Here is a 25,635-nt window from a genome sequence, read left to right on the forward strand (position 1 = left end):
ACGGACAGTCCTTTTGATCAGGATACAGATGACCAAGACCCAGACTGGGATCAGGATCAGCCAGCAGATCAGGGGCCTTGGCTTTCACCCACACATACCCCCGCCCCGGACATTATTTGTCTATATTCACCTTCATATCAACAAAGGCAGTCATCACCTGCGGATGACCAAATCTTATTTAATGCCATTCTGTAGAGAGCCACAGATCATTTTGAGATTGCTACACAAGAGGCAGTCCCTGACTTAGACTTCATTGAGAATATTCTCAAAGAGAAACCTCACACTAGTCAGGCTATTCCATTACTGAATTCAATAAAGAAACGCCTACCTCCTTCTTTATTGTCACCGTCCCTTACAAGGGCAGTCAACCCTCCGGTTGAAAAATGGTTCCACTCCTCTCCATCTGACCCTAGGTATATATACAAGGTCATGCCACACTGGACTCCCTGGTGGTTACAACCACTAGAAAGAGGGCAGGGGTTCCACTGCCCTCGGCGGAAAACCCCCCGCCCCCGGATAAAGATTGCAAAAAACCTTATGCCCTTGGGAAACGTATTACATCTGCTGCCTATGCAACCAGAATCGCTAATAATACAACTCTTCTGGGCGGGGCGTGGCCAGCAAACACACGATGAGGACGTGATTCCTCGGTGCTCCCGTGGCTGCCAGCTATATCCTGTACAAATCCTGAGAAATCCAGCTCTAATATGCATGAAAACGATATTTCCAAGATGCGGAACCCTGTGGTAACAACTGGCAGCGGTTGGGATCTGAACCGGTGCACAGAGCGGGAGATATATGCGGTGGAAAGTGGATGCGGCCGTCGCCAGGCTCCAAATGGCCGCCGTGACCAAGACACTGTGAAACACTGAGTAAACTGACTGTGGCTGCATTACGACACCCACCCACCAGGGTAAGCCGCCGATCCAGCGCTTCCGAAGTGGCATAGGTGGGAGCCGCTGCCATGGACTGCTGTTGTTCCTGTGCAAAGCAGACACTGGAACGCGTGGAGGCACAAGACATTACTCTGTTCTGTGGTGCGCTGGTGCGGTGCCGGTTCCGAATACCGGCCAAAGCCGCCTCCAACGCTGAGACGTGCCACCCGAGAGGTAAGAAGCTATTTGCTTGGGCTTGCCCTAACGCGCTGCCTCGAGTGAAAACAGTACGCGCACTCCTCCTCCATAGGATCCCAGCGCGAGCGGTGGTGGCGCATCTGCCCCAAGAGTCGCCATGACAAGTCTCCACTGAGTCTGTGACGAGAATAGGGCACTCACGCAAGACTGTATTGCCTGCAAACTACGCTCCAACGAGCGGATCAGATCAGATGGGGGTGGGCGTGAGCTGGAGACGGGCCACGAATCTGGAACCAACGTACAGGGCACCTCACTGTGCCCCCGCTGGGATCCAGGAGAGGGCAACAGGAGTCTAAACACTGGCATAACACGAATCGAACGAATAGATCTGCAGCGATTCATTGATTTGCACCTACGTAAACCGAAATTGCTAATTTAGCTGCAACAGATAGCGTAGACCGTACTGAGTGCCTAACGGAAACCACCTGCGAGGAGGAGGTGCTTCCCACACGACTGCTGGGCCCAGTACAGTGACGCTGATTTACAATGGGTAATCTGATGACCACAATGAGATGAAGAAATAAGACTATACTGAACAACAAACGCGGCAATCAGGCAAAACTCACATGGTGACAGCGTTGCACCCAGCGCCACGTGCCCACCGTCAACACAGAGACATTGGTGACTCCCTGTATGCCAGCGAGTGCAACAATTGCCTCACAAGAGGAATAAAGAAGACCCACGGCGATTCCCCTGCATAAGTGTATACATGGCTAAGGGGGGAAATACTGAATTGCGTATTTAAAGGCACTAAACATTTCAACATATAATGCTTTTGTGGGGGGACGTGCCACTATCCCCCTGCAAACACAAATACCACACTTGCATGCCCACCAGAGGACCCTCATACTGAGGGGTGCGCAAATAACAGCCTGAGGTACCTGCCAAAGACCAACAACCTGTTTACAAGCAACAGTTGTGCGGAGAGAGAGAAGGACTTACATGCTGAAGCCATTTTTAGCCTGCACTAGCTGCATGAATCGACGGTGATGCCAGAACCTATATACATATCGCCACAATACCGTCCCATCAATACTCGGTATAACAACGTAGCATACACGCCTCTGACCCGCAATATAAACCTGCTGGCAGCGACCCTGATCCTGTGCTGCGCACCATACAGCCGACTGCAGGAGTGAAGCAGGTCAACTACGATATAACCACTGCAAGCCCTGGCATGGGTAAAGAGAAGTCCAAGAAATCCACCACACAGAGCAGGCTGGAACAATACACGACACCCGCTCCAACCCCTCTATTGGAACAAGCTAAATCCAATGAAATAGGGAGCAATGAAGACAATATCTCTCTGAAGGATGTGATGGGTGCTATTGCTAGCTCGCGGACATCTATGGAGAAAGAAAATGGATAGCATCAGCACGGAAGTGTCCCTCTTGCGTCATGATCTACAGAAACTTACCTCCCACACAGGAGAAGCTGAAACCCGTATATTGGAAACAGAAGACGGTTTACGAAAAATGGGTCAACAGATGACGGGTGTAATGGAATGCATCAAAATTCCGGAAGAACGAGTGGAAGAGAGTGAAAGACGCTTGAGGCGCAATAATATTTGAATTCTCGGCCTGCCTGAAAAAAACGAAAGACCGAGCATGGAACTGTTCCTTGAACAATGGCTATCCGATCTGTTTGCCCCGAAGAATTTCTCAAAACTCTTCCCTGTCGAACGTGCACACCGTGTACCGACTGGCAGACCTATACCTGGAGCACCACCACGTACAGTAATTGCAAAAATCCTGAACTACAGAGATCGAGACACTGCTCCAGATGGCTAGAACAAAAGGCTCCATAACATACAACGGCTCCAAAATTGCATTCTTCCCGGACTTCATTCGGGAAGTACAAAAGGCACGACAATCCTTCGACCCACTCAAAAATTGTCTGCAAACACTGAATGTTAAATATGGGCTGTTATTCCCTGCACAACTTAAAATATATCATAATGGTACGACTGTACATTTTACAGATCCCAGGGATGCATGGAACTTGGCGGAACGCCACCTGGAAGGAGCCTGGAGACCACAAGGTAGGCAGGAAAACAGACGAAACGGGCCACGTCTGGATAGATCACCACGTGCATGACCACAGCAACAACCGGAGGAAATGCTTCAGATAGATAATGAATAATAGGGGCAGTTGACCTACAAACTGATACAATTATCTTCAGAAAGTAAAGACAAGATGCTACTTCCAACTCTGCACTGGAATGCTGAACCGTCCTGTACCGACGATGGCTGGCGGCCCACACTTAGCCACCCCTGGTGCTTCCTTGAGAGATGCATAGGCAGCTATTGTGTACCTGTTCTTCTACAGTATCTTTATTTTGTGTTGACTAGCGTCGACGTGAGTTTGTTACCGAGTTCAAAGGTTTGGGTTTAATCGGGCGACCGATGCTTCAGTTTGGGATGGAGTATAGGCAGGGGGAGAGGGAGATGTGTTCCTTGTTCTTTTAAGCATGGGTTCAATAGCTACAACATACATATGCAAAATGATGGGAATGCATGACACAGCACTAAAACCCGCACTTCCCACAAGACATTGGACTATAAACTAAGACACTCATACAAGCAATGACGCCCCCAACCAGAGCTAATACCAAGCATCTGAGATTCCTGACATGGAATGTCAACGGATTAGGGTCTGGTATCAAAAGGCGCTTGGTGACTCAATTCATAGGCAGACACAAGCCTGACATTGTGCTTCTTACTGAAACTCACCTAGCGGATACGACGTTGAACCTCTTCAAGAGGACCAACTACCGTACTGCAGTACATGCAGGGTTTTCCATGGGGTCTAGAGGGGTGCTAATCTTACTACATAAGAATCTCCCATCTACAATATCCAGTGTGACCCAGGACGCAGGGGGAAGATATGTACATATAAACGGCACAATATGGACTCAAACCCTCGCTGTTTTGGCTATATACTCTCCGCCGGGACGTATGTCTCCTCTAATAGATGAAATCACACCTATCCTGACCAACAATGTAGCAGAGGGTTGACATAGGATGCGCACATAAGAGGAAGAAACCCCACCATCCACACTAAACTAGCTACTTTTGCCTCCGCCTTGGGACTAAGGGATGTATGGTGAGATCTACACCCAGATGCATGCGAATACTCGTACCACTCGGGTGCGCACGCATCGCTCTCAAGACTAGACTACTTCTTTCTGCCTATACTAGACATCCACAAAGCGATTAATGCAACATTACTCCCCGGGGCATCTCAGACCACTCTCTGCTACTGATGGACATTGAGACTGAAAGGCCCCAACCGCCTCCACTTGGCGTCTCAACAGTTACTACCTGGGTTTCCCTGACTTGATAGAAAAAATGTGATACCACTTCCACATACTTCGAGTTAAATACAGGATCTGTAGACAGTCCTGGAACGCTATGGGAGGCATACAAATCAGTCCTTTGTGGGGAGATTTTGGCATGGACAGCAGCACACAAAAAGGCACACCGAAAAGATCTAGAAGTGGCTGAACAAGAAGTAAAACGCACTGAGGCACAACATGTGAACGACAACTCACCAGAAGCAAATAGGGCCCTAATCCTTGCACAAAAGAAGCTACACAACATAACACTAGATTTTGCTAAACGAGCACACAGAGCTATGAGAGCGAGATGATATGAGACGGGCAATAAAGCCGGAAAGATGTTGGAATGGTTGGAGAGGTGGGATGAGGGACATCATCAGATCAGACGCACAAAAACTACAAATGCAGAACTAGTGTCCACTGACCAAGGTATTGCAGAGAGCTTTGCGTCCTATTATGAGGAGTTATACAGCACCCCCAACATCCCCACTGACACCACAGTACTAGATGGGGTCACTCTTCCCTCATTAGACACTAACCAAAAAACCTTGCTCGAAGGAGACATTACGAAGAATTAACTAACCATGGCTATCTCGCGGATTCAATCTGGGGAAAACCCCGGGACCAAATGGCCTCCCGATAGATGTATGGAAAATAAATAGACGGCAACAATATAACACCACACCTACTTCGTATGTTTACACATGCGAAAGAACAGTGGATACTCCCACCAGATCTGCGAAAAACCAGCATTATAGTAATACCGAAGGAGGGTAAACCACCAGATGAATGCGGCTCTTCCCGGCCAATCTCTTTGATAAACAGCAAAGTGAAAATCCTAGCCAAAGTACTCGCCAATAGACTGCAGGGAATGATTACGTCCCTGATCCACCCGGATCAGTGTGGCTTTATGCCAAAGAGATCTACGCGGATTAACATCCGCAGACTCCACTTGGCACTAGAAAAAGCACCAGCCCTACAGGACTCCCTAGCGCTGTTGGCAATCGATTTCGAAATCTGACTGAGTGTACTGGGAGGCACTGTGGTTAATAATGCGGGAAATGGGCTTTGGAGAACAATTCATAGGCTGGGTCCGGCTCCTTTACAACTCTTCTGAGGCCGAGGAAAGTGTAAATGGATGGCCCTCACAGCGTTTCAAACTGGGGAAAGGTACACGTCAGGGCTGCCCCTAATCAGCCATGTTTGCGCTGATAATTGAACCCTTAGCAATAATGTTAAGGAATAATCAGACATGGTCTGGTTCCCGCTGGGCCCACGATTGGGAAGACCAGGTCTCCCTATATGCTGATGACCTACTGATCTATCTAACTACTGAGCTATCTAAGTAACCCAGCTGTCCCCTGTACTAAAGTCACACAAATACTGGTGAAATATAAAACGTTCAGTGGACTGAGGGTAAACTGGGGTAAGTCGATACTATTTCCAATCAAAGGGATAGACTGCATACCTCCTGAGGTCTCCCCATATCGGGTGGCACTATAACAATTCTGTTAATTAGGTATTCAAATCGCAGCCAAACTCGAAGACTATGTAACCAAAAACCTATACCCGGTTATGAATGGATTTGCAGAAGATGTGAGCCACTGGGTTGCGCTGCCACTGACCTTAATAGGGAGGGGCAGTACTCTTTAAGATGTTAGCTCTCCACCGTTTTTTGTACATCTTACAAAACGCACCGCTGCCTATCCCCACAGCTGAATTTCACAAAATAGACAGAACGTTGCGTAAGCTACTATGGGGAGGCGGACACCCGAGAATAGCTTTGCGTACCCTCCAACGGTCCGTATGGAAGGGAGGGATAGGACTGCCACATCTGCAAACATACTATTGGGCAAGTCAGATGGCGGTCATAAATGATGTTAGATGGAAATGTAGAACAGCCACACATCCGAGCGGAAAAGGCCGCTCAACACGGTACTTCCCCACTTGAAGGCCTGTACCAAGTCATACGCCATCCACCCCCTCGCACCATGGCGACCCACACGAAGCAGATATGGGTGGAATCTCTCACACATATAGGATGGGACAACAAAATCACTCCGATACAACCATTATGGAGAAACCCATTCCTCCCTGAGATCCATAAACTCCTGAGATGGCCTAACTGGGAATCGGCTGGTATACTGAAAATCAGTGATGTGATAGAGGATAACAAGCTTGTGGCCTTTCGATCCGCTTCGGCCTCCCAGTAACTGATCAGTACCATTATACTCGGCTATCACATGCAATCCGATCCCACATGCAAGACCTCTCAAATCTACCCGAATGTACACCTATTGAGAGAAACCTTGTCTTAGACAGTGTGAACACTAAAACTACATTGATCATGTACAATGCAATCTCCTCTTTTGCTACGGCTGAACTTAAAATCTTGAAATCCAAATGGGAAAAGGATGTTGGCCCATTGCTACCTGAAGACTGGATCACAACTTTGATGTACCCCCGGGAAACCACAATATCAGCTAGGATCAGGCTCATACAACTCAAAGTGCTGCATAGGGTATACTATCCACGAGTAATGCTCTACCGCTGGGGCAAGATCACGGATGCCAGTTGCCTGCGTTGTCAACAAGAGGAAGGCACCTTCTTTCACATTCTGTGGGAATGCCCGCGGATCCAACCATTCTGGCAGAAATGTTGTGATAGGCTGTCAGCGGTTATGGGCCACTCCATCCCCAGGGAACATAAGTTGATAATATTAGGGATTGAAGAGGAAGGGGAGACGACCCGCTTTGAAAAACTGTTGCTTTCAACGACCACTGGTTTGGCACAGAGGAATGTCTCAGATGTTATTCTGCACTTGATCAATGGGTAGCAGATGTGGATGCATGTATTGCGATGGAACATAGAGTATATACAGCCAGGGGCTCCCCCGGGAAGGCCCATAAAATCTGGCAAAAATGGGAACTGATCTCATGATGAGAGGACTGTGCCCTGTTGAACGATCATGTGTATGAATACGCTGTGAACTGCACTGCTGCAGCGAGGACATATGAACTGTTGAGTAGCCGAACCCAAAGTTGTACAGCATTTAGAAACGATTAGTGCTGCATGTTAGTGGAATTATTGTATTGTTTGTTGTTAGTCTCGACTGTTAAAATACAATAAAATGTTATTTAAAAAAAAAAAAAACTCTTCTCACTAGTTACAGCAACGTCCAATGGGGCCTGCTCCAGGAATGCCTTCCATGAGGTCCCAGAGCCCACGTGATCACGCCTGTTGGCGGTCGTGAGACCGGTGACCCATAATATATTAAACATTCTAGATGCTGCTGAGACTGTGTGACGCACTCTAGCCCATGGGACTCTACTTAAGAGACACGCCTGGCTGAAGAACTCTGCTTTCAAACCAGAGACTCAGGCCTTTGATTGATAAACCCGTTGAGGACTCAACTTATTTGGCAAGGCTGTCATTGACACCCTGGAGACTGCGGAGAAAGAGCATGAGATGCTGAAATCGCTCAGCCAGATCACGGCCAAGCCCTTCCAACTGAAGGGAGGCTCAAACTCTCGTTCCTTTCGAGGCCAATCTTTCTCCGAGTCTCCCCATGGTCAATATAGCTCTGGAAGTACCCCATGGTCCTCCGGGCAAGGCTCATCTGGTAACAGCCAGTATCAGCAGAGAGGTCAACATAGAGGCATGGCCTCTACTCAAAGATGCTCCCAGGCCTCTACCGTAAAGTGACTCGCCGGTTCGCGTCTCCTCCCACGCCTCCCCGGTTGGGGTAGTTTGTCATCATTCATTCACGCCTGGGAGGGGGGGGATCACATCAGACCAGTGGGTGTTAAAGACCGTCACCCACGGTTACTGCATCGAGTTCCACCGGCCACCTCTATACCACCCACCAAAGGTCAGACGCCTATCACCAGAAATACTACATGTAAGACTAAATGCACAGCATGTGAATCTAAGCAGATACAATCATCGGAAATGCTATTACGGTGAGTAATGCATGTCATAAATTCCCCTAGCATACATCTTCCATTACTGTCTTAGTAAATGTAACTCCTCTCTTTTTGTTACTCCCTGTGAGAGTTTGACACGTGCTCTTCTAATTGGCTCTGCCTTTAGGCATCTTTAATGCTCCGAATTTGGAGCTATTGCGTGTGCCCTTTCCGCCCCTCTTGGGCCTGTGAATTTGAGGTATTCTTATCTCTCTTCCTTTTATAATCCAGTTATCTCTTATATATACGACATCAATCGCAGCCCCCCCCTCTATTTTTTTACCAGCTGCAATGGTCTACTTACATCAGTCACTCGGCTCGAGTCTCTTGGCATCGACTCTCCCACAATCAACCTGTTTGCCTTTAATCCACGGGGCACCTGCGGGGACCAGACAAGAATTTCGTCAAAGGAGACCTGCCGACCATATGTTGATCACGTGATTCTTTGCGTGCCTCTCTCCGCAGGAAACTCTGATCGTCTGGCTCGTGGCGGGAGCCGTCGACCGTCCGGGAATCTAGGTCTAGGTTCTAGGTCGATTAGATCTGAATCATACGCACTGCTACCAAATGTGCTCTAGCACCTTGAAGCGTCTTAATGCTAGATGGAATTACCAATAAAATGTGTCTGACCAAATAAACGGTCAGACACAAAGAAGATGGTAAAATACTGCTTTTATCTCAATGAAGGACAGCAGGGTTAATCGTCATTCATCATATTGATTCATGCAGGATCACACTGTCTTCTTGATATAATGCTAGATGCGTCATCTATGTGCCATATTACAAAAACATATCGAGGGGTGGGTTTGGATTAGGGGAGCATGTCTAGATATAGAATACATGAGTATTAGTCTCTCATTGGCGGTCACTTGTCTGTAGGACACGCCCTGAGCTACTTTATGTATAATACTGATTACAGCAAAGAATATGGCAGCAGAATAACACTTGCAACATTGTATGTAAAAGTGCATGGCAGGCTTTTCTGTGTGGTTGGCAACCCAAATCCAACCAGGGACATTCGGCTCTTTAGCAGTACGCACATTGAAATGAAACCCAAGGGCTTGAAGATACGTCAGCTTTTCACTTGTTTTCCCGATTAGTCTACCCTCTCTCATTGGTAGGCCTCATGCCAGTGTCCTCCGTTTGAAGATTGATCTAGCCATTCTGCACTGTCATGGAACATTCAAGGGACTGTAGGCACACCATTATCTTAGTTTCAAGCATAATCAATAGCCCTAGTTTGCGAGCTCAAATGTGTCCATTTCGACAGTGTATTTAACACTATTTGATTCAATTATACTGGGTGCAATTGCTTCTCTTGGCCTTTATAGACTTGCTCACTCTATCCCATAGAAACATTATAATCTTTTAATTGTCCAATACTTGGCATCTGTAAATGTTCTTGTTCCTCCTAATATTGAGAAATATGTCCTATGCTCATTCATTAGACTCCCTTCGTACTTTGCCTTCATGTCTTGAAATGGCATCCTTGGTCTCAGGCTAATGTACGCCTTTATTTTGCAAGGGGAAAAACAGCCTCTTCATCTTTTCACTTAATGATCATGGGCTCATATTTTGAGGTAGCTGGGTTTATTGACATAAGCCGTTGCCAATCTTCTCCCAATGTTCGTCATAAACGTTGAATATATAGATAGCTCTTATAAGCAAGCTTCTATGTATTCTTTCTACTTTGCGTTGCAGTGTATTTACAGTCATTTTTTGTGTTCATGATAACTGTATCATTAGGTACATGTTTCTCTTAATGTTCTAATTACATCAAGATTAAAAACATTTGCCTCATGTGGGTTGTTTAATATAGACTAAAACATTCTCTGTAAACTATTAGCCAGAGGAATACAGGCCATTTTTCCCTCGTTAATGCACCCTGATGAATCTGGATTCTTACCCAGGTGGAACACTTCCTCAAACCTGAGATTACATCATGTGATGCATGAGGTAAAGAAAAGGAGATGGCAGTGGTGTCTTTAGATGCCAAGATAGCCTTCGACTCCATCAATGGGAAGTTGCTTTTTTTACCATAGCAAATACTTCTCTCAATTGCTATAATCTAAAAAGAGGTTTCCTGGTTGTTAGTGATTCTTGGAGTATGAGAGCGATGTAAACAAAAGTGTGGTACCTCGATGCCGTCCGACCTGCTCCGCCACCCTCGACCGTACCCTCGACCAAAGATGATGTTGTGGAACACTACGACACACTTTTCCACAGGCCATGAATGGGCACTTGAACGAAGGGATTGTATTGATAGGAGAGTTGGCAATTGTTGATTAATCAAGCTTTCCAAGATTGCAGCAAGTATTTCGACATGCCAATGGGCATATTCCTTACCTTTGCAAGACTCGCAGCAGCTCTCCACAGAAGATGGCCCACGTTCCCAGAGGAGCCCCATAGGTCCGAATTGGTGGAGGAGTTGGCTGGTGTTGCAGGAGGGTGGGCAACCAATGTCTTCAGTGTACAGAGCAATATGGTGTTCGACCCAACAGACTACATTGTTAATCAAGGCCCAATGGGAAATAGACGTACAGGAAATCCTTTGACTTGTGCTGAGCTAGGGCAATGCCAGATTTAAATTAAAACAACCTAATATATTACATAGGACCTACATCACTCGGAACAGTTTCATCTTATTGATCATACGTGTTAAGACACATATCCTAGATGTGTGGAAGCTGAGGGTGGCTTCTGCCATATGACCTAGAAATGTACACGCATACAAATATACAGGGTAGAGGTAACTCGAATCGTTGGTCAATTGCTTGGGAAAACACGAATGTGCATACCACATCGGTTTGCTGGGTTTATTACCGAATGATGAAAGGATAGTTCCCGCTCCATTGGTCTGCTGCCACTCAGTCAGTGCTACACAATGAATGGTACGCTTCAGGAGTTTTCCTCCAGGCACTTTGGCGAAGGTGTGGCTGTTGGATGTTATGCGCCGATGTGTCCAGGTAGAACTGGAAGATTGGTCAGAGGAGGATGAGGGCAGTGCCTTGCTCTTTTGTTGCACATTTAGTAGATACACTGCTGTGGCAACCTGATGACAAACCCCCTTGAAAGAGTTGGAGTTTCTCATTAACGTTACAACTACTGTTGACATTCGATGCTGGAGAAACCAAAGTAGGGAAGCTAGGACCTTGTCGACCGGATTAATATTTAACCACAGTTCTGTCCCTTTTTTGTTATTTCTCAAATTTTCATTAACTGTTTACTCAAGCGGAATATTAAATTCATTAAAGAAAAATAAAGAAAACACTGGATGTACACTTTGGCCTGTGGGAAGGTGGCCTCCTTTACAGCATGAACAGAATGGCACAACGACCTTCAGTGGTTCGGTTTCCCCGGCTTGGCTCTGTCAGTTTGTGCTCTGTAGAGCAATGTCTCGGGTCCTGCTTAAAGCGGATTAGACACCGACATAAGGCAAATAAAAAAATGAAATCGGAGTGCTGCTCAGATGAAGCTGTTAGAAGCTTTCATTCCACTCTCTTGATCCAGATAAGCCCTTTGTGGGATGCAATATCCCTTTAAGTATGTCCCCTTGATCCAGGCAGAAGATATTGCAACAGTTACCAGCCAACTGTTTAAAAATAATAATTTTTCGGTTTTGTTCTATTTGCCTTCAGAAAAATATCCTGCAGGTGTTAAAGTATCACCATTCCGCACTCTTCGATTGGTTTCGTTTTAGCCTGTTCATTTATCACTTACATGGCGTGTGATTTAAACTGCAGTATTTTGAAAGTTCCTTTGCCATTTTATCGTACAATGCCGATCGTAAGAATTCAGGTTTAGGTCTTTTGAGAATGGGATATGCATTCAAAGAAATGGTTACATTGTTTTTAACTGCCCTATTTATTTTGTGATTGCTCTTTCGCCAACATAATATCTACCTTTAAAACATATGTTCTCTGGCTCATCTACAGATGATTTGTGAAGTGGTGTTTAGTTGTTTGGAAAGAGTTTCGTTGCCTCCCAACAGTCACTTTCCAAATCGAGCATGGACCCTCGACGGGCATATTTTGACCGCCATTTGCAGTCTCTTGTGCCTAGGCAAAGCATCTAGAGCCCAGAAAATGGCTTGCCCATCAATATGTCCTATGTCCAGCCATCGTATGCAAAGGTCCAGACTCCTATACCCAAGTACATCGATCTGATAAGATACCACGTCCGATGGTAGATGCAGTCGTGCATGTCCGGGTACTTCCATAGCATGCTGGGTTTTTTTCAGGGGAGCAATTGGGCAGGCCAGAAACAAGTTGGAGTTGTGCTCCGACCAAATGTCTCCTTCTGGAGTGACGTTCCGCCCGATACCCGCACTGTCTTGTGATTTACAGGCATAGTTCTGTTGGTGTTGTGACAAACGAAACGAGCAAAGAGGGTCCGTTTGAACTACTTTCCCAGAAGGATGTCGTGCTTGAATCACTAACAGACATATTTCAAATATAACATTCTCTGGTCGTTCTTATGTTCACAAAATGCTCTTTCCTTTTATGCAAATCACCAGGACTCGGTCTCGCCTGCAACTGCCCTCAAGCTGCACTGGATTGGGTACCTTGAGGCATCTGACCCTGCTCGACCTGGATTGTGGCTCCGCCCTAGGCCCCTCCCACGTCACCCCCCGCCCCCTTCCCTCTCATGAAAAGTAGGGGTTTGAGGGATTCCCAGAGTACCTTATCCATTTCCACCACTGGTTGTTTTTACCTGACATGGAGCTCCCACACTTATGCAGGTGTTTTGACTTTTGTGTGGCTTTATTCATCAACTTGTATCGACTTCAAAGCGTTCGTCCCATGATGCATGTACTTTCCTTGATGCACACCATCATAGGGGAGGTCTGGCACTTATCAGAATGCACACATCTCACTAACCCAGTCTGTGCATTATGGAGGGGTGGGCCTATCATGGATATATTTTCCAGAACGCACTATATACATGTTATTGCTTATTCAACAAGTGGGATTCAGGAGTACACATAATACATCCAATCTTTTCCCACGTAAGGCTCCTCTAGAATGTATTATGCTTCATTCATTACAGGTGACTTGCAAAATTACTTGTCCTGTAATTCGCTCTCAATCAGTACAAATACGTCAAAAGTACTTTTCTCATCCTGCATACATTCCCACACGATTAGATGTCCCAGAATGGACGTGCGCTGTCTAAATAACCAGTTCCCGCACAGTACCTCCCTCAGGAAAGAAGTTTCTAAAATACTTTTATTCACAAAATAGTCTGCTTCCGTTGGTCTAGAGTTCGCCATTAATACCCTAGATGTTACTCCGCCTCACACAGTGCGTACATACCCCCCTCACTGCACAAAGCGCTACATTTCAGATAATGCCAAAAGCATCAAACAGTCGAAAGCCCCTCCTGTGACATGTTCTTGAATGCATGCAGTTTCACGTAGAGTCCATATTCCCTGAAGGGTTACTTTCCCTAGATTTCCATCTTCCTTACTAAGTAGTACTTAGTCTTGTGTGGACATCTGTACTTAACAAGTACAGATGTCCACACAAGACTCCACAGCCACATTGGTGTAATATTTGTAGGAGAACCCTGTCTTTCTCGCTCAGCAGTACTAATTTAATCGTTTGTCCAAGAATGCAATTAACTTTACTAAGGGCAGGTCTGTCACAGGTCAACAAATGCGCTCTACCTATGTACAGCACCCAAAGCCGTTTTGTCCTGGTCTGTCTCACTCCATACAAAAGCCTTTACAGCAGTACATTTCCCATAATGCATCTATCAAAACGGATACCGTTCACAAATATGTTTCCCTGAATGCACTCTACTTTATCTGACAGATGCCCCAGCAAGACTACATGTCCCAGAATGCACTAAGCCTCACTGAGTAGAGAGATCGTCTGCATGACTACACTTCCCATAGTGCACATGCGTCAAAGTAGAGGAGCGCGAGACCCACAGCCAGTGAAGTCCACCCTAGCCGTTCAATCGTTGCCTCTAAGAACGCTCTCTTTTAGTCTTGGTGCGAGGTGTGTTTTGGGGTGGGGAGAGGAGCCTAATTGCAGAGTGCTGCAAAGTCTTCTTCCTGACTGTCACTGCACTCACTTTTCAGGAGGAGATAAACTGAATGATCAACGAAAAATGGTGCCCATCTCTGTAGGTTTCTTGCATAGCACTCGATACCATCTTCAGGGTGTTTCAAAATTTAGGAAGCGGCGAAGGCGGGGTAACAATGTGGTGATATCGAACAGGAAATTAGTGATTGACGGTGAAAGGAACATGGTGGGACAGTGAATTAGAAGTTAGAAACTAGAACAGAGTGCTCCAGAAAAGCACTTCTCTACCGCCACATGGTATGCAGAAAGGGCCATAACCTGGGCATTTGTCCATTACTATGCCACCATACATTGCTCCTGCTCATTCCTTTTGGCCCCTTCATTTTCCCAATCAGTAAGGTGCAGAATGAGACCTGTCTTCTTTTTGGCATAAAAAGGCAGCAGATTTATTTTCACACACAATAAAAAAAACAGCAAACAATTGTGAAAATAATTCCGAAGGTGCAGCGACTGCTCCATGTCCAAAACCTGCTTCCCCCTTTTCCCAACAAAGTCCACAGTAGGCACAACTCCCCCAACCCTTCGGGTAAGCATTTTTCTGAGAAGATCAAGACCGATCAGAAAGGGAAAGGGAGGATAGTTACACTCCTCAGCACACAAGGGAGCATTGTGTGCCCGGTAGCGGGCTTGGCTGATTATCTACGGCAGAGACTGCCTACGGGGGAGGGGTCTGCCCTTATTTTGCACAGTGATGGGTCGGCCTTGAGCTGTTTTCAATTCAGGAGGGTCATGGACATGGCACTAGAGAAGATTGGGGTGACTCGGGGGGGGTGTTCGGGACGCATTCCTTTAGGATAGGGGCAGCCACATCAGTGGCAGAGATGGGCCTGGTCTTGGAGGAAATCAAGCAAATAGGAGGATGGAAGTCTGGGTGTTTCAGGAGATACATCAGGCCTGAAAAAATTTAGAGTTAACAGCTTCCTTCTCATTTCCTATCAGCAGCACCACGGAGGAGGAGGAGGAGGAGAAGGAGGAGGAGGCGGTCCGTCTGGGTGTTGGGGCATTCCTTTGTGTCAAGGGCCGGGGCGAGCAGGACGGCAGAGCAGGAGGACCCGACTGCTGGCGGGTACCGGATATGGTGGCACGGGGAGCCCAGGATGAGATGGGTCCAGCTGCAGGAGCACATCTGCAAATTGCTGGGTTAGCAGCATAAGCCGGATGGCTTGATCATACACCTTGTGGGCAATGATTTGACTAGCTTGGGGAAGGGGCCCTGATAAGGGAGATGTTTGCGTTACAGAAGTTGTCATCGCAGCTGGGGGAGACCGAGATTTTGTGGTCAGAAATCATTCCGAGGCAGGAATGGAGGGGCGCTATGAGTCACTCAGCGTTGGAGAAGTCCAGAAGGAAATTGAATTGCGAGATGGGAAAATTCTGCAGGTCAGAGGTTTTCCTCAGATCAGGCACGGTTTGATCAATTTGAAGTCGCCGGAGTATTACTTGAAGGATGAAGTGCATTGGTCGGCATCTGAGATGGATCTGTTTTATTGGAATGTTTGCACAAAGCTCCTGGAAATATGAAGTAGGAAAGGGGGGCGCCACGGTGGGCGGTAACCCACCTTCGGCATGGCAGTGTTTTGGCGACCAGTGACACGATACAGACTTCGGAATGAACCATGTGAAAGCCGGACGGGTCTTTGCTCTTCTTGGACAAGTGCCTCTTGGGAGCCTAAGCGGCAGGGGCGTCTGGTGGTAGCAATGAGGGCTCAGCTTCCCCCGAACAAACGGCGCTCTCTCAGCCCAGGAACACCTGGAAGGGCAGGTGGGTCTCAGACACAAAGGGTTGGGGGAGTTGTGCCTACTGTGGACTTTGTTGGGAAAAGGGGGAAGCAGGTTTTGGACATGGAGCAGTTGCCGCACCTTCAGAACTATTTTTACAATTGTTTGCTGTGTTTTTTATGATGGGTGAAAATAAATATGCAGCCTTTTTATGCCAAAAAGAAGACATGTCTCATTCTGCACCTTACTGGTTGGGGAAAAGGAAGGGGCCAAGAGGAATGAGCAAGAGTAATGGATGGTGGCATAGTAATGGACAAATGCCCAGGTTATATGAAGAGGAGGAATCCAATCTCACTGACCTCACTTAAGGCAGCCAACTGATGGTCCCGATGCCACCCCTACTAATTTGCACAGGTTGTTGAAGGAAAGGTCCCCTCAGAGACCAAAAGCACAACTCAAATACTCAATGCGTTTTTTTTTTATAGTTGTCTTTGCAAACGCAAAAATGATTATCTTCCTGGCTGCCTAAAAGGAGCAGTATAGACCAAAATGCCTCTTAAACTCGCTCTCAAACTATTTGCAGAAAACTGAATCTCTTCTGTTTCGCTTTGCACAAGACATTTGACATAAATGGATGTAATTATTATTGTTTTCCCCTTGCAAACACATAGACTAGCAACTTTGCAATACGGTCGCAGATTCCGAGAGGCCTATCTGAAGCAGTGTTCTCTCTTGCTGCCCTTGTTTAATTTCTCCCTCACATGCTGTTATTTTCCAAGTTGCCGTAAGTCGTTTTCCCGTCGAATGTATTTGACATACTTTTCAACCTTCAAAGTACACTGATTGGATGGTTAAATGGAATGCATCTTTCAAAGTAATGTTAAGGTTGTGATCATGTTCCTTACTTTTACCAGTACTGAGTAAATATAACGCATGTTGTGTTCCCATGGTTGTCCTTACAGGTTCCGAATGCTAGCAATATCTGGTTAATGTGTAAAATTGTTAGGGTTGCACATTTATTTTTTAGCACGTCTAATGGCTAGTCATGCAAGTCAGCTTTAAAAAAACTTCATAATTGAACATTTCCTTCCTACTAGCAATGATTGTTGAAAATCCAACTTCACCCCCAGATAATCGCTGCATGTCACTATTTTTCAGGTGATGTTGTGGATGTGTACCAGCGGGAGTTCCTAACCCTGAGAGACCGTCTGCATGCTGCTGAGCAGGAGAACCTGAAGCGCTCTAAGGAATTGAACCTCGTGCTGGACGAGATCAAGCGAGCCATCTCAGAGAAGCAAGCCTTGCGGGACATCAACCGCACATGGAGCATTTTATCTGGTACTCTATACTTTTTCTCTGTTCTTTTAATCCCTGCTGTATTGATCCATCCTTTCTCCTGTCACATTCCCTTTATTTCCTTGCACTGTACTTCATTCCCTCATCTTTTTGCTTACCCTCTGCTTCCTCTCTGTTTTGCAAAAGTATACCAAGAAAGTGGTGCAACTGTATCTGATGGACCATGAGCTGTTTTCATTAATAGATATTTCCAAAACTAATTATTGATGAAAGATCAGTGGAAAAAGTTGTATTTCATGGTATATTTTTCCCTGTCAGACACGTGTTTCAAACATAATGTGCTTTATCCAGGTCTTCAATATAGACAAGTGCGCTATAGAGCTGTTTTTGCTGTTCAAAGAACACTAAGAATCAGAAAGGAGACTTGTGCTACATTGCACTGGCACATTTACAGCTCAATTTTTCAGTGAGAAATGCGAATCGTGTGCGCATGGGAAGACTTTACATTATTATTGCACAACTCTACATTGGCATACAAATAGTTAAGGCACATGCAATTACCTTGCTAATTGCATTATAAAATATAAAATGTGAAGCACACAAGGAAAATCTGTGATTCAAAAGTCAGAAAGACTAAGGACCTACTTAGTCTGTGCTAATGACATTGGAGTCTGATAATTCGCTCTCTCTCCTGTCAAGATACGTTATCAACATATTTCGACAATACAGAAATTACAAACGATAACTGATTTTAGTTATCCAAATTAACAAGTCAGTCATTTGTAATTAAAATGTAAAAAATATAGTAGATGGGGAAGAGTATGGTCAAGATAGCACCATAGTTACACGGATGTTTGCTGGCTTCATCACCGACCCTCCCCTGTAAGGGTTCCCCCTCCTCATTGCAGTTATGAGCCGCGGCTAGGATGCCTAGGAAGGGGGGATCAAATTAGCAAAATATAGGTCCTTGGAAAACCCCCTCTCCCACTCACAGAGGTGGCCATTTGAAAATGCGATTCAGACTAGGCGAGCAGAGAGGCAGTTGAATGGCTCTGAGTCACAAGGCTCCCGCGGCATTGATGGCGCCGGTGAAGAGAGGACAGCGCTGATCCCTGCTGCAATAAGGTGAGAAATAGTGGCAAATGGCGGGGGCAGCAGGGTGTCGGCGGCAGGCTGTTGTGGAGATGCAGTGTTTGCGGGGGCAACTATGCAGAAAGCGTAGCGGGGGGAGGCACTCTAGGAGAACCTCCTTGTTGAAAAGTCCCCTATCACATGGGCAAACCCCTTGTGTAACAAAACGGAGACTCCCCAAACACCAACTGAAAACGGAAAGAACATGATTCAATTTGGTGTCAGAACATCTTCTTGAAATATAGGAGTGGGCTAATTTGGTAAACTCTGGACAATCGAGAGCCAGGAAAGGAGAGTTGGTGCCTAGTGAAAAGTTCTAGTGTTATCTGAATAATGATGTGTTATTTTTATATAGCGCCTTTATCCAAAGCGCTTTACAGAGCACATATTTACATACAATATCACCCAACCGAAACTGGTACTCATTTATCAACCTCGGAAGGATGAAAGACTGAGTTGGCCTTGCCGAGGTTTCAAACCTGCGACCTGCAGATCACGCTCAGATCGCAGCAGCGAGCGCTCAACCCGCTGCTGAAGCAGTGTGAGGTGTGAAGTTCATAATATTAACTGGTTCAACACTCCTATATTTGGACGCTACAACAAAAGAGCTCTTCTGAAATAGGAAATTGCAACCCTCTGATCGTACCTTAAAACTATAATGGAAAACCAAGCCAAGATCTCTGCTCTAAGTGAAAGAATCGGTGCCTATGAGGCTGTCTAGGAAACTTAAAAACTAAGACCGCCAATGGAACCAGAGGTAGCCAACTTCTTTGATTCTGAGGACCTAGAAAATAGGTAGTGCAGAGAAAACCTTCTCTTTACTGCGCTCACCAAAGACACCAGACATGACATACAAGATGAACAGATTCAAAAATCCTCTTTAAAGACATTGCAGTCTAGATATTTCTGGACCTCGCATCGTAACGCTTGCACGAAGAACTGCAATGAAGTCAGTCATAGTACTGCTTCTGAGGAAGGAGATCCGGTACTGGTGGGTTTGGTTTTCAATTCCAATATACAGGGAAAATTCATACAATTGCGAGACCTAAAGATGGGCTAACCTTATTTGAAAGGTGGTCGTGTGTCACCAACAAGGGTCTACGCAAGAAGAGCCCATCAATGTGAGGAATGTCTTAAAAGGTCCGCTATAGCACAGAACGTTTTTTCTTTTTCTCAGGAAAGATTGTTGAGATTGTTCTTCTATACGCTGATCTGGTGGACAGATGTATTAAAGACCAACCTATGTTGTGACGGAGACAACTCTGTGAGCTGTAGCCAAACCAGTTCAGTGTACCAAGGCGAGTGGTCTAGGCTGAGTCTCAAGAGGTGGTGAGCTTGTAGGGGGTCCACAATGAGCGCACACAGTGAAATAGTCAAGGATCACACTTAGACAAACGGGTAAAAAAATACTTCTTTACTTATGGCCAAATAACACAGTGAAAAATGACTACTAACAGGAAATATTCTCACTCAATACTAAAAAGGAGATGCATTAATACAATTGCTGGAGTAGGGCAAAATACATATCAAACCCCTGAAAAGGAATGTACAGATTAGTATTAGCTCTTCTAGTCCACAGAGCTTCAATACTAACTTCAGAAGTCTATCCCTAAGATGTATGGGTTCTTGTGCCCAAAAGTTCAGCAAAGATCCATACAGTTTTGTGAATCTGAAAAAATGATGGTAGGGTCTCTGGGGTCCAGCGAACAGTTGCAAGTGCCAGAGGATGAGTTTAAGTAGCTAACAAACATATTTCAGAGTGCTTGTGTGAGTGCAAAGCCAAAGTAGGACTAACGTTTCTAAAAGTTATCCAAACTTTTAAAAGGGAAATTAGGGGTCAGGTAAGTATTGCTACAACTCAACCCCTGTACTCTGATTCTTCACAGGACTTGGCAGGCCCTTCGACGAAGGTCCACAGTGGTTTTTCCCGCCGTCTGCCTCAGCCCTTGATTCCCAGGGGTTGCAGATTTGAGCAGCTCTCCAGTCGGTGTCTAATGCTGGCGCAAGGTCTCCCAGTACCCGATGCACGGCGACACAAAGGGATTCACTTGCCACTGTAAGACTTTCCCTACTATCCTGTGTCCCCTTGATGTTAGTACCACAAAACTTTCAGGGGTAAGTCTTGTTGCACAAGCTGAAGATCCCCCAAGTTCCAGGCCTCAATTTGGAACAGCGACGTCAGCAGCACGCTAGCCCAAACCCTGAGCTGGTCAGCCACAGGCCAGTCCTGAGGCACTTCCAAAGGCTCTTCTTTGCAGGACTCTTGAGTGGACGTCAAGAATGGATGTTCCCTCTACTCCAAGGGTCGCAGCTCCTTCACAGGACGCTGAGATCTTCCACAGGACTGGGGCTCTACCAGGGCAGCAGCAGAAGTTGGTTGCCAAGCCTTCTTCGGACGGGTCCACGGTTTCCTTGCAAGTCTTGTAGCTGGACAGGAGTCTTGGCTCCTTCAGTTTTTTCCAGGATCTCTCTAAGGAGGGTGCAGAGTCCTCTTTGCCTAAAAGCCAGGTAAGAGCAGCAACCCCTACTAACCAATGACGGTTCTGCCTCACACACTCGCACACCCCAGCAGTGGTCCAACTGGGACCACTGGCGGCAGAACTCATGCGTACCACTCAGACACACTGGCACCAGTTTGTGTATTGGAACCAGACAGTCCCAGCCCACTTCCTGGCATCAAACACACATAGCCCTCCAGTAGCCCGCCAAAGCCTCTGCTTTCCCAGGCACTGGAAGTCCATATAAGGATTTTCCTGGCCTCAAACGCAAGGGAGAAAGCTAAAAGACAAGATGGCCAAAAGACCAGCACAAAACCTTGTGTCATGGCTATGTTTAACAACTAGCCACAGCCAAAATGAAATGCACCAAAAAACGGTAAAAAGTCACTGCTGCCACCAACTTGTCCCTTTAGCACACACAGAGTAGCCAAAAATCAAATGAGTTAGTCTAGGGCAAAACAAAGTGCACCCCATTGTACTGCATTGTAAAATGCATTGTACAATGACAAAAAGTTACCACAAGTGATAACACGTTACTAAAAGTAGTAGCAAAGTAACGAAACAATGTTTCTCAGTACTGATAGCCTGAAGGACATGTCCGTTTCCCCCATGACAGATGAGAAAAAGCCAGTGTAGTGAAGCTTAAGGCTTCACTGCACTGTAAAAAGAATAAGTCAGATACAAAAAGAAAATCAAAAAGCGTGGGGGTCCATAGAAATGGATGGAAAGGTGCAGTGAGGAGGTATCTTTCCTAACAAAGATCATGGTATGGCGTTAAGTACATTCTAGCACTAAGTGCAATGTGGTGGGGTGATGGAGCAGATTATTTTATAGCTTTTGTGGTAAGTCTGACATAGGAGATGGTCAAGAAGACATGATTTTAACTTCTCCATTTGGTTAAATCAAAAGAATGCCTCTCCTGTCCCTCCGGCTATGATTATGGTTTCCATAATCTTCAAACAAAATAAACTCGTGCTTGCCAGGGTGACTTGCAAAAATTCTGTCCTCGCTCAAAACTTAAGCTAACTTATATATTTGTATATTTATAGTGTGCAAATATCAAAGCAACCAAGCATGGAACCATGGAGGAGAAACGTCTGTCGCCCCGTAAGGTCGACCTAGGAGGGACCGGCAACAGGCCTTGCCCCGAGAAGTGATGGGTCTGGGTGGGGCAATATTGCCTGATTTATTTATTCTTTTTAAAAAAAAAAAAATTTAGCAGTCCGGTAGCGTGGGGCCAGGCCATGGATGCACTTAAACGCTAGGCAGAGGACCACCTTAAACAGTATCCTTTGATATACCGTTAGCCAATGAAGACCCCGGCGATAGTGCGAGATGGAAGACTTCCTAGGTAAAGAGAAAATGAGTCTGCCGAATTCTGGGAAACCTGTAATTGCTGCAATTGATATTTAGGGATGCCCAGGAGTAAGTACAGTAGTCTAGACCCAAATTACTGAGTGCACTGACTACCATGGGACAATCATCAATTGCGGATAAAGGCAGCAACGACTTTAAAGGTTTGTTGAAAGAATACTGCTTTAACAATTTGGTTGACATGGAAATTGCAGTGTAGATCAGATTGCCAAATGCATCCCAAGTTCTTGATTTTCAATGAGAATTTGACCGGGTTGCCAAAGAGAGCAGGACAAGGGACTGATTGCAGAAGATTGACTAGATTCTTCCTAGAACCGAAGATAACTTCAGTTTTTGTTGGGTTCAATTGGAGGCTTTCTTCACAAGGCTTTCTGGGGCCTGGGACCACTCTACCTCCAAATTTCTCATCCAAGCCATACATCTTCCTTCTCGAGCTCTACGCTCATCCACCTCCAACTCTGAGGGTCAGATGCTTCTCCAAGCACAGAGTTGGGGGCAGATCTGTCTCCTCGGCTGGGGCTTCCTCTGGAACAGCCTCCTTGCCTCTCTCAAACTTGAGCAGAACCACCTACGGTTCCGTAAACCCAACTCAAGACCTACCTTTTCGCTTTCGCTTCCGCTTTCTCTTTCCCTCACCTAACTTCTCTGTGCACTGGTCACCTGGTCAACCTCTGAACTCGGGGCCCAGTCTCCTCCATGTCCAATTGCCCTTGAACTGCCACCAGGCTCCCCAGCACTTAAGGGACTGTATCTGCAACCCTACAGTCACTTCCCTCTGCACTTATGAGCCAGCCGCTGGCAGCACTTGTGAGTTAACTGCACTTCCCTCTTCTCCTCCCCCCTCGCACTTCTCCCCTTCCCTCTTCCCTGCACTTGCGCGATCTGAATGACACAAGGCCTAGTAAGATAGTTATGTTGACCTCCCTTGTTGTTTTCCCCTCATTGTCTTGTCGCGCCTGGAAACACTTGTGTACAGGCGCGTTATAAATGCCACATCATATTAAGTGTATTTTCAAGCATCCAAGTTTTTATATGATTGGTGCAGTCTAAGACACGAGTAATGGCTTCAGCTGGTTGGTTAAGCCGGACATCGATTTGACTGTCATCTGCATATGAATGGAATTGGAGTTTGTAATGTGAAAAGATGCTCAAAAGGGGGCAAATATACCCATTGAACAGTAATGAAGACCGGGAGGAGCCCTGAGGCAGCACCACATATTGAACTGGTAGGGAATCTGAGGCAGAAGGACAGAGTTTGACTTGCTGGGTACAATTAGATAGAAAAGAAAGGAACCATTTCAATGCATCATTCGACACCAGGGCGACCGATGATAGTCTGGAGACAAGCATGCTGAAGTCATCCGTTTCGAAAGCTGCTGAGAAGTCCAGCATGACGAGCATGCTGACCTCACCTTCGTCGGTGGCCTTTAATAGGTCGTCCCAGACGGTAATATGCGCCGATTCAGTACCATGACTTGGTCTGAATCCTGATTGATTGGTATCAAGTATATGACATGTTTCTAGGACGTTTTGAAGCTGTGAAGTCACAACGCATTCCAATATTTTGGTTGGCCATAAAAGGCCTGCTATGGGACGGTACAAACATTTTGTGTACACACGTGTACAGGCACATTATAAATGACATGACATATACCACTAATGAAAAACAACATAAACTTAGCCTAGGTAAGATTGCTCCTCCTTTGCTTGGCTAGTGGTGGCTGTTTTCTGACCCCTTCCCAAATTGGTTTTGGTTATCTCTCAGGCCTCCAGCCTGCTGGATCACTCCCACCTAAATGTTCTTATCGCGTCAAATAGTCTCAATTGAGTCAACTGAATTTGTAAGCATGCCCTTTGTCAGGCCCAATGGGCATTGTGACAGTAATGCTTTTACTCCTTTTAACTGAAATGTTAATTTGTCCCGTCTCTACATCTCTTGTACTTTGGTACATCTTGGATGATTCTCTGGTTAACCGCTGCTGGTAGTTTGCCCCTTTTATTCCGTTATTGTGTGTTTTAGCTGCACGTACCTAGATCTTGACAGTAGTGCTAGAGAGGGGAGGCGGCTTATCTGTTTTGCGCAGAACCCTTGACTCCAACGTCTTCATGGTTGGGTCTCCCATTTCAGTTCCTCATGTCTGTGAGCGACAGGACTTCCGTGTTGGGCCGGACGTACACCGGCACGCTTCTCAGGTGGCTTCCTCCCTCCTTCTCTCAGTGGCTCCGAGCTCCTTGGGCCTGCCCACCTTCCTGGACACGGCCACATTCCATGGGCTTCTCTGGTCCTCCTCCCACCATGCTGTCTGTGTCACCCTCCATCCAGGTTTTTCCTGGAAGGGAGATGTCCCCTCTGTGGTCCAGCGCAGGCTTCTGACTCTCGTCCTTTGGGCTGGATCTTCCTCTTTGTGTATTGGTCTCTGGCCCTTAATCTTTCTCCTTAGAACAAGATTGGAAAGTCCATTGGTTCCTCTCTTCATGTATGTATGGATGTTATTGGGCATTTGTATAGCACCTGTTACCATTGGTATGATTCCTGAGAAGTGTGGGTTGAATGCCCCCTGGGACCGCAGGTCAGATCAGTGGAGAGAGTAATGTAGTAAAATGTGTTTGGGTGCACTCGGTATGTGTGCTGCCAGTGTGGAGTAAGTGGATTTTAGCTGCATACTAGTGCTATCCTTGGTGCAGTGGTTGTGTGAGATTAGTAGAATGTGTGCAGCAAGGCCAAATGGACTTTGGTATCTGCATTCTGGCAGCTCTGGAGTTTTTGAATGAGATTGTGTGCAGTTAGGCCGATTTCGTGGGGTATAGCTGCGTTCTAAAGACTGTTGAGGTGACCATGGAGGTGTATAAGAAAGTGTGCAGCTAGAGCAAATTAATCAAGGGGTATTGCTGCATTCTATTGTTTGTTGGTGCAGAGGAAAGAGTTGGCATAATACTATGTTTGAGTGTCTGTGTGCATTCCAGGGGGACCCTGTTCCCTGGTGAGTTTCCAGAGATTGTCAAGGGGATGGTATCTCCTATTGTGTTCGGGCTGTTGGGCAAAGGTCCACCCTCTATCTCGTTGGGTCAATTGCCTTGGTGGAGACT

General features: G+C 46.2%; 1 protein-coding gene across 4 annotated transcripts in view; it reads left to right on the plus strand.

Moving 5' to 3' along the window:
- MGAT4B (alpha-1,3-mannosyl-glycoprotein 4-beta-N-acetylglucosaminyltransferase B) overlaps positions 1 to 25,635 on the plus strand; it is a 1,380,432-nt gene that overhangs the window by 346,682 nt on the left and 1,008,115 nt on the right. For all 4 annotated transcript variants that reach the window (XM_069654102.1, XM_069654101.1, XM_069654099.1 and 1 more), the window contains one exon: positions 17,408 to 17,587. Coding sequence is in view for 3 of the 4 variants with exons in the window: in XM_069654101.1 (XP_069510202.1) it covers positions 17,408 to 17,587 (180 nt within the window). In the remaining variant the exon portion in view is untranslated. The remainder of the gene's footprint in view (positions 1 to 17,407; positions 17,588 to 25,635) is intronic.

This window comes from Ambystoma mexicanum, chromosome 3q, assembly GCF_040938575.1.
Source record: "Ambystoma mexicanum isolate Mex_15411 chromosome 3q, UKY_AmexF1_1, whole genome shotgun sequence".
Lineage (NCBI taxonomy): Eukaryota > Metazoa > Chordata > Amphibia > Caudata > Ambystomatidae > Ambystoma > Ambystoma mexicanum.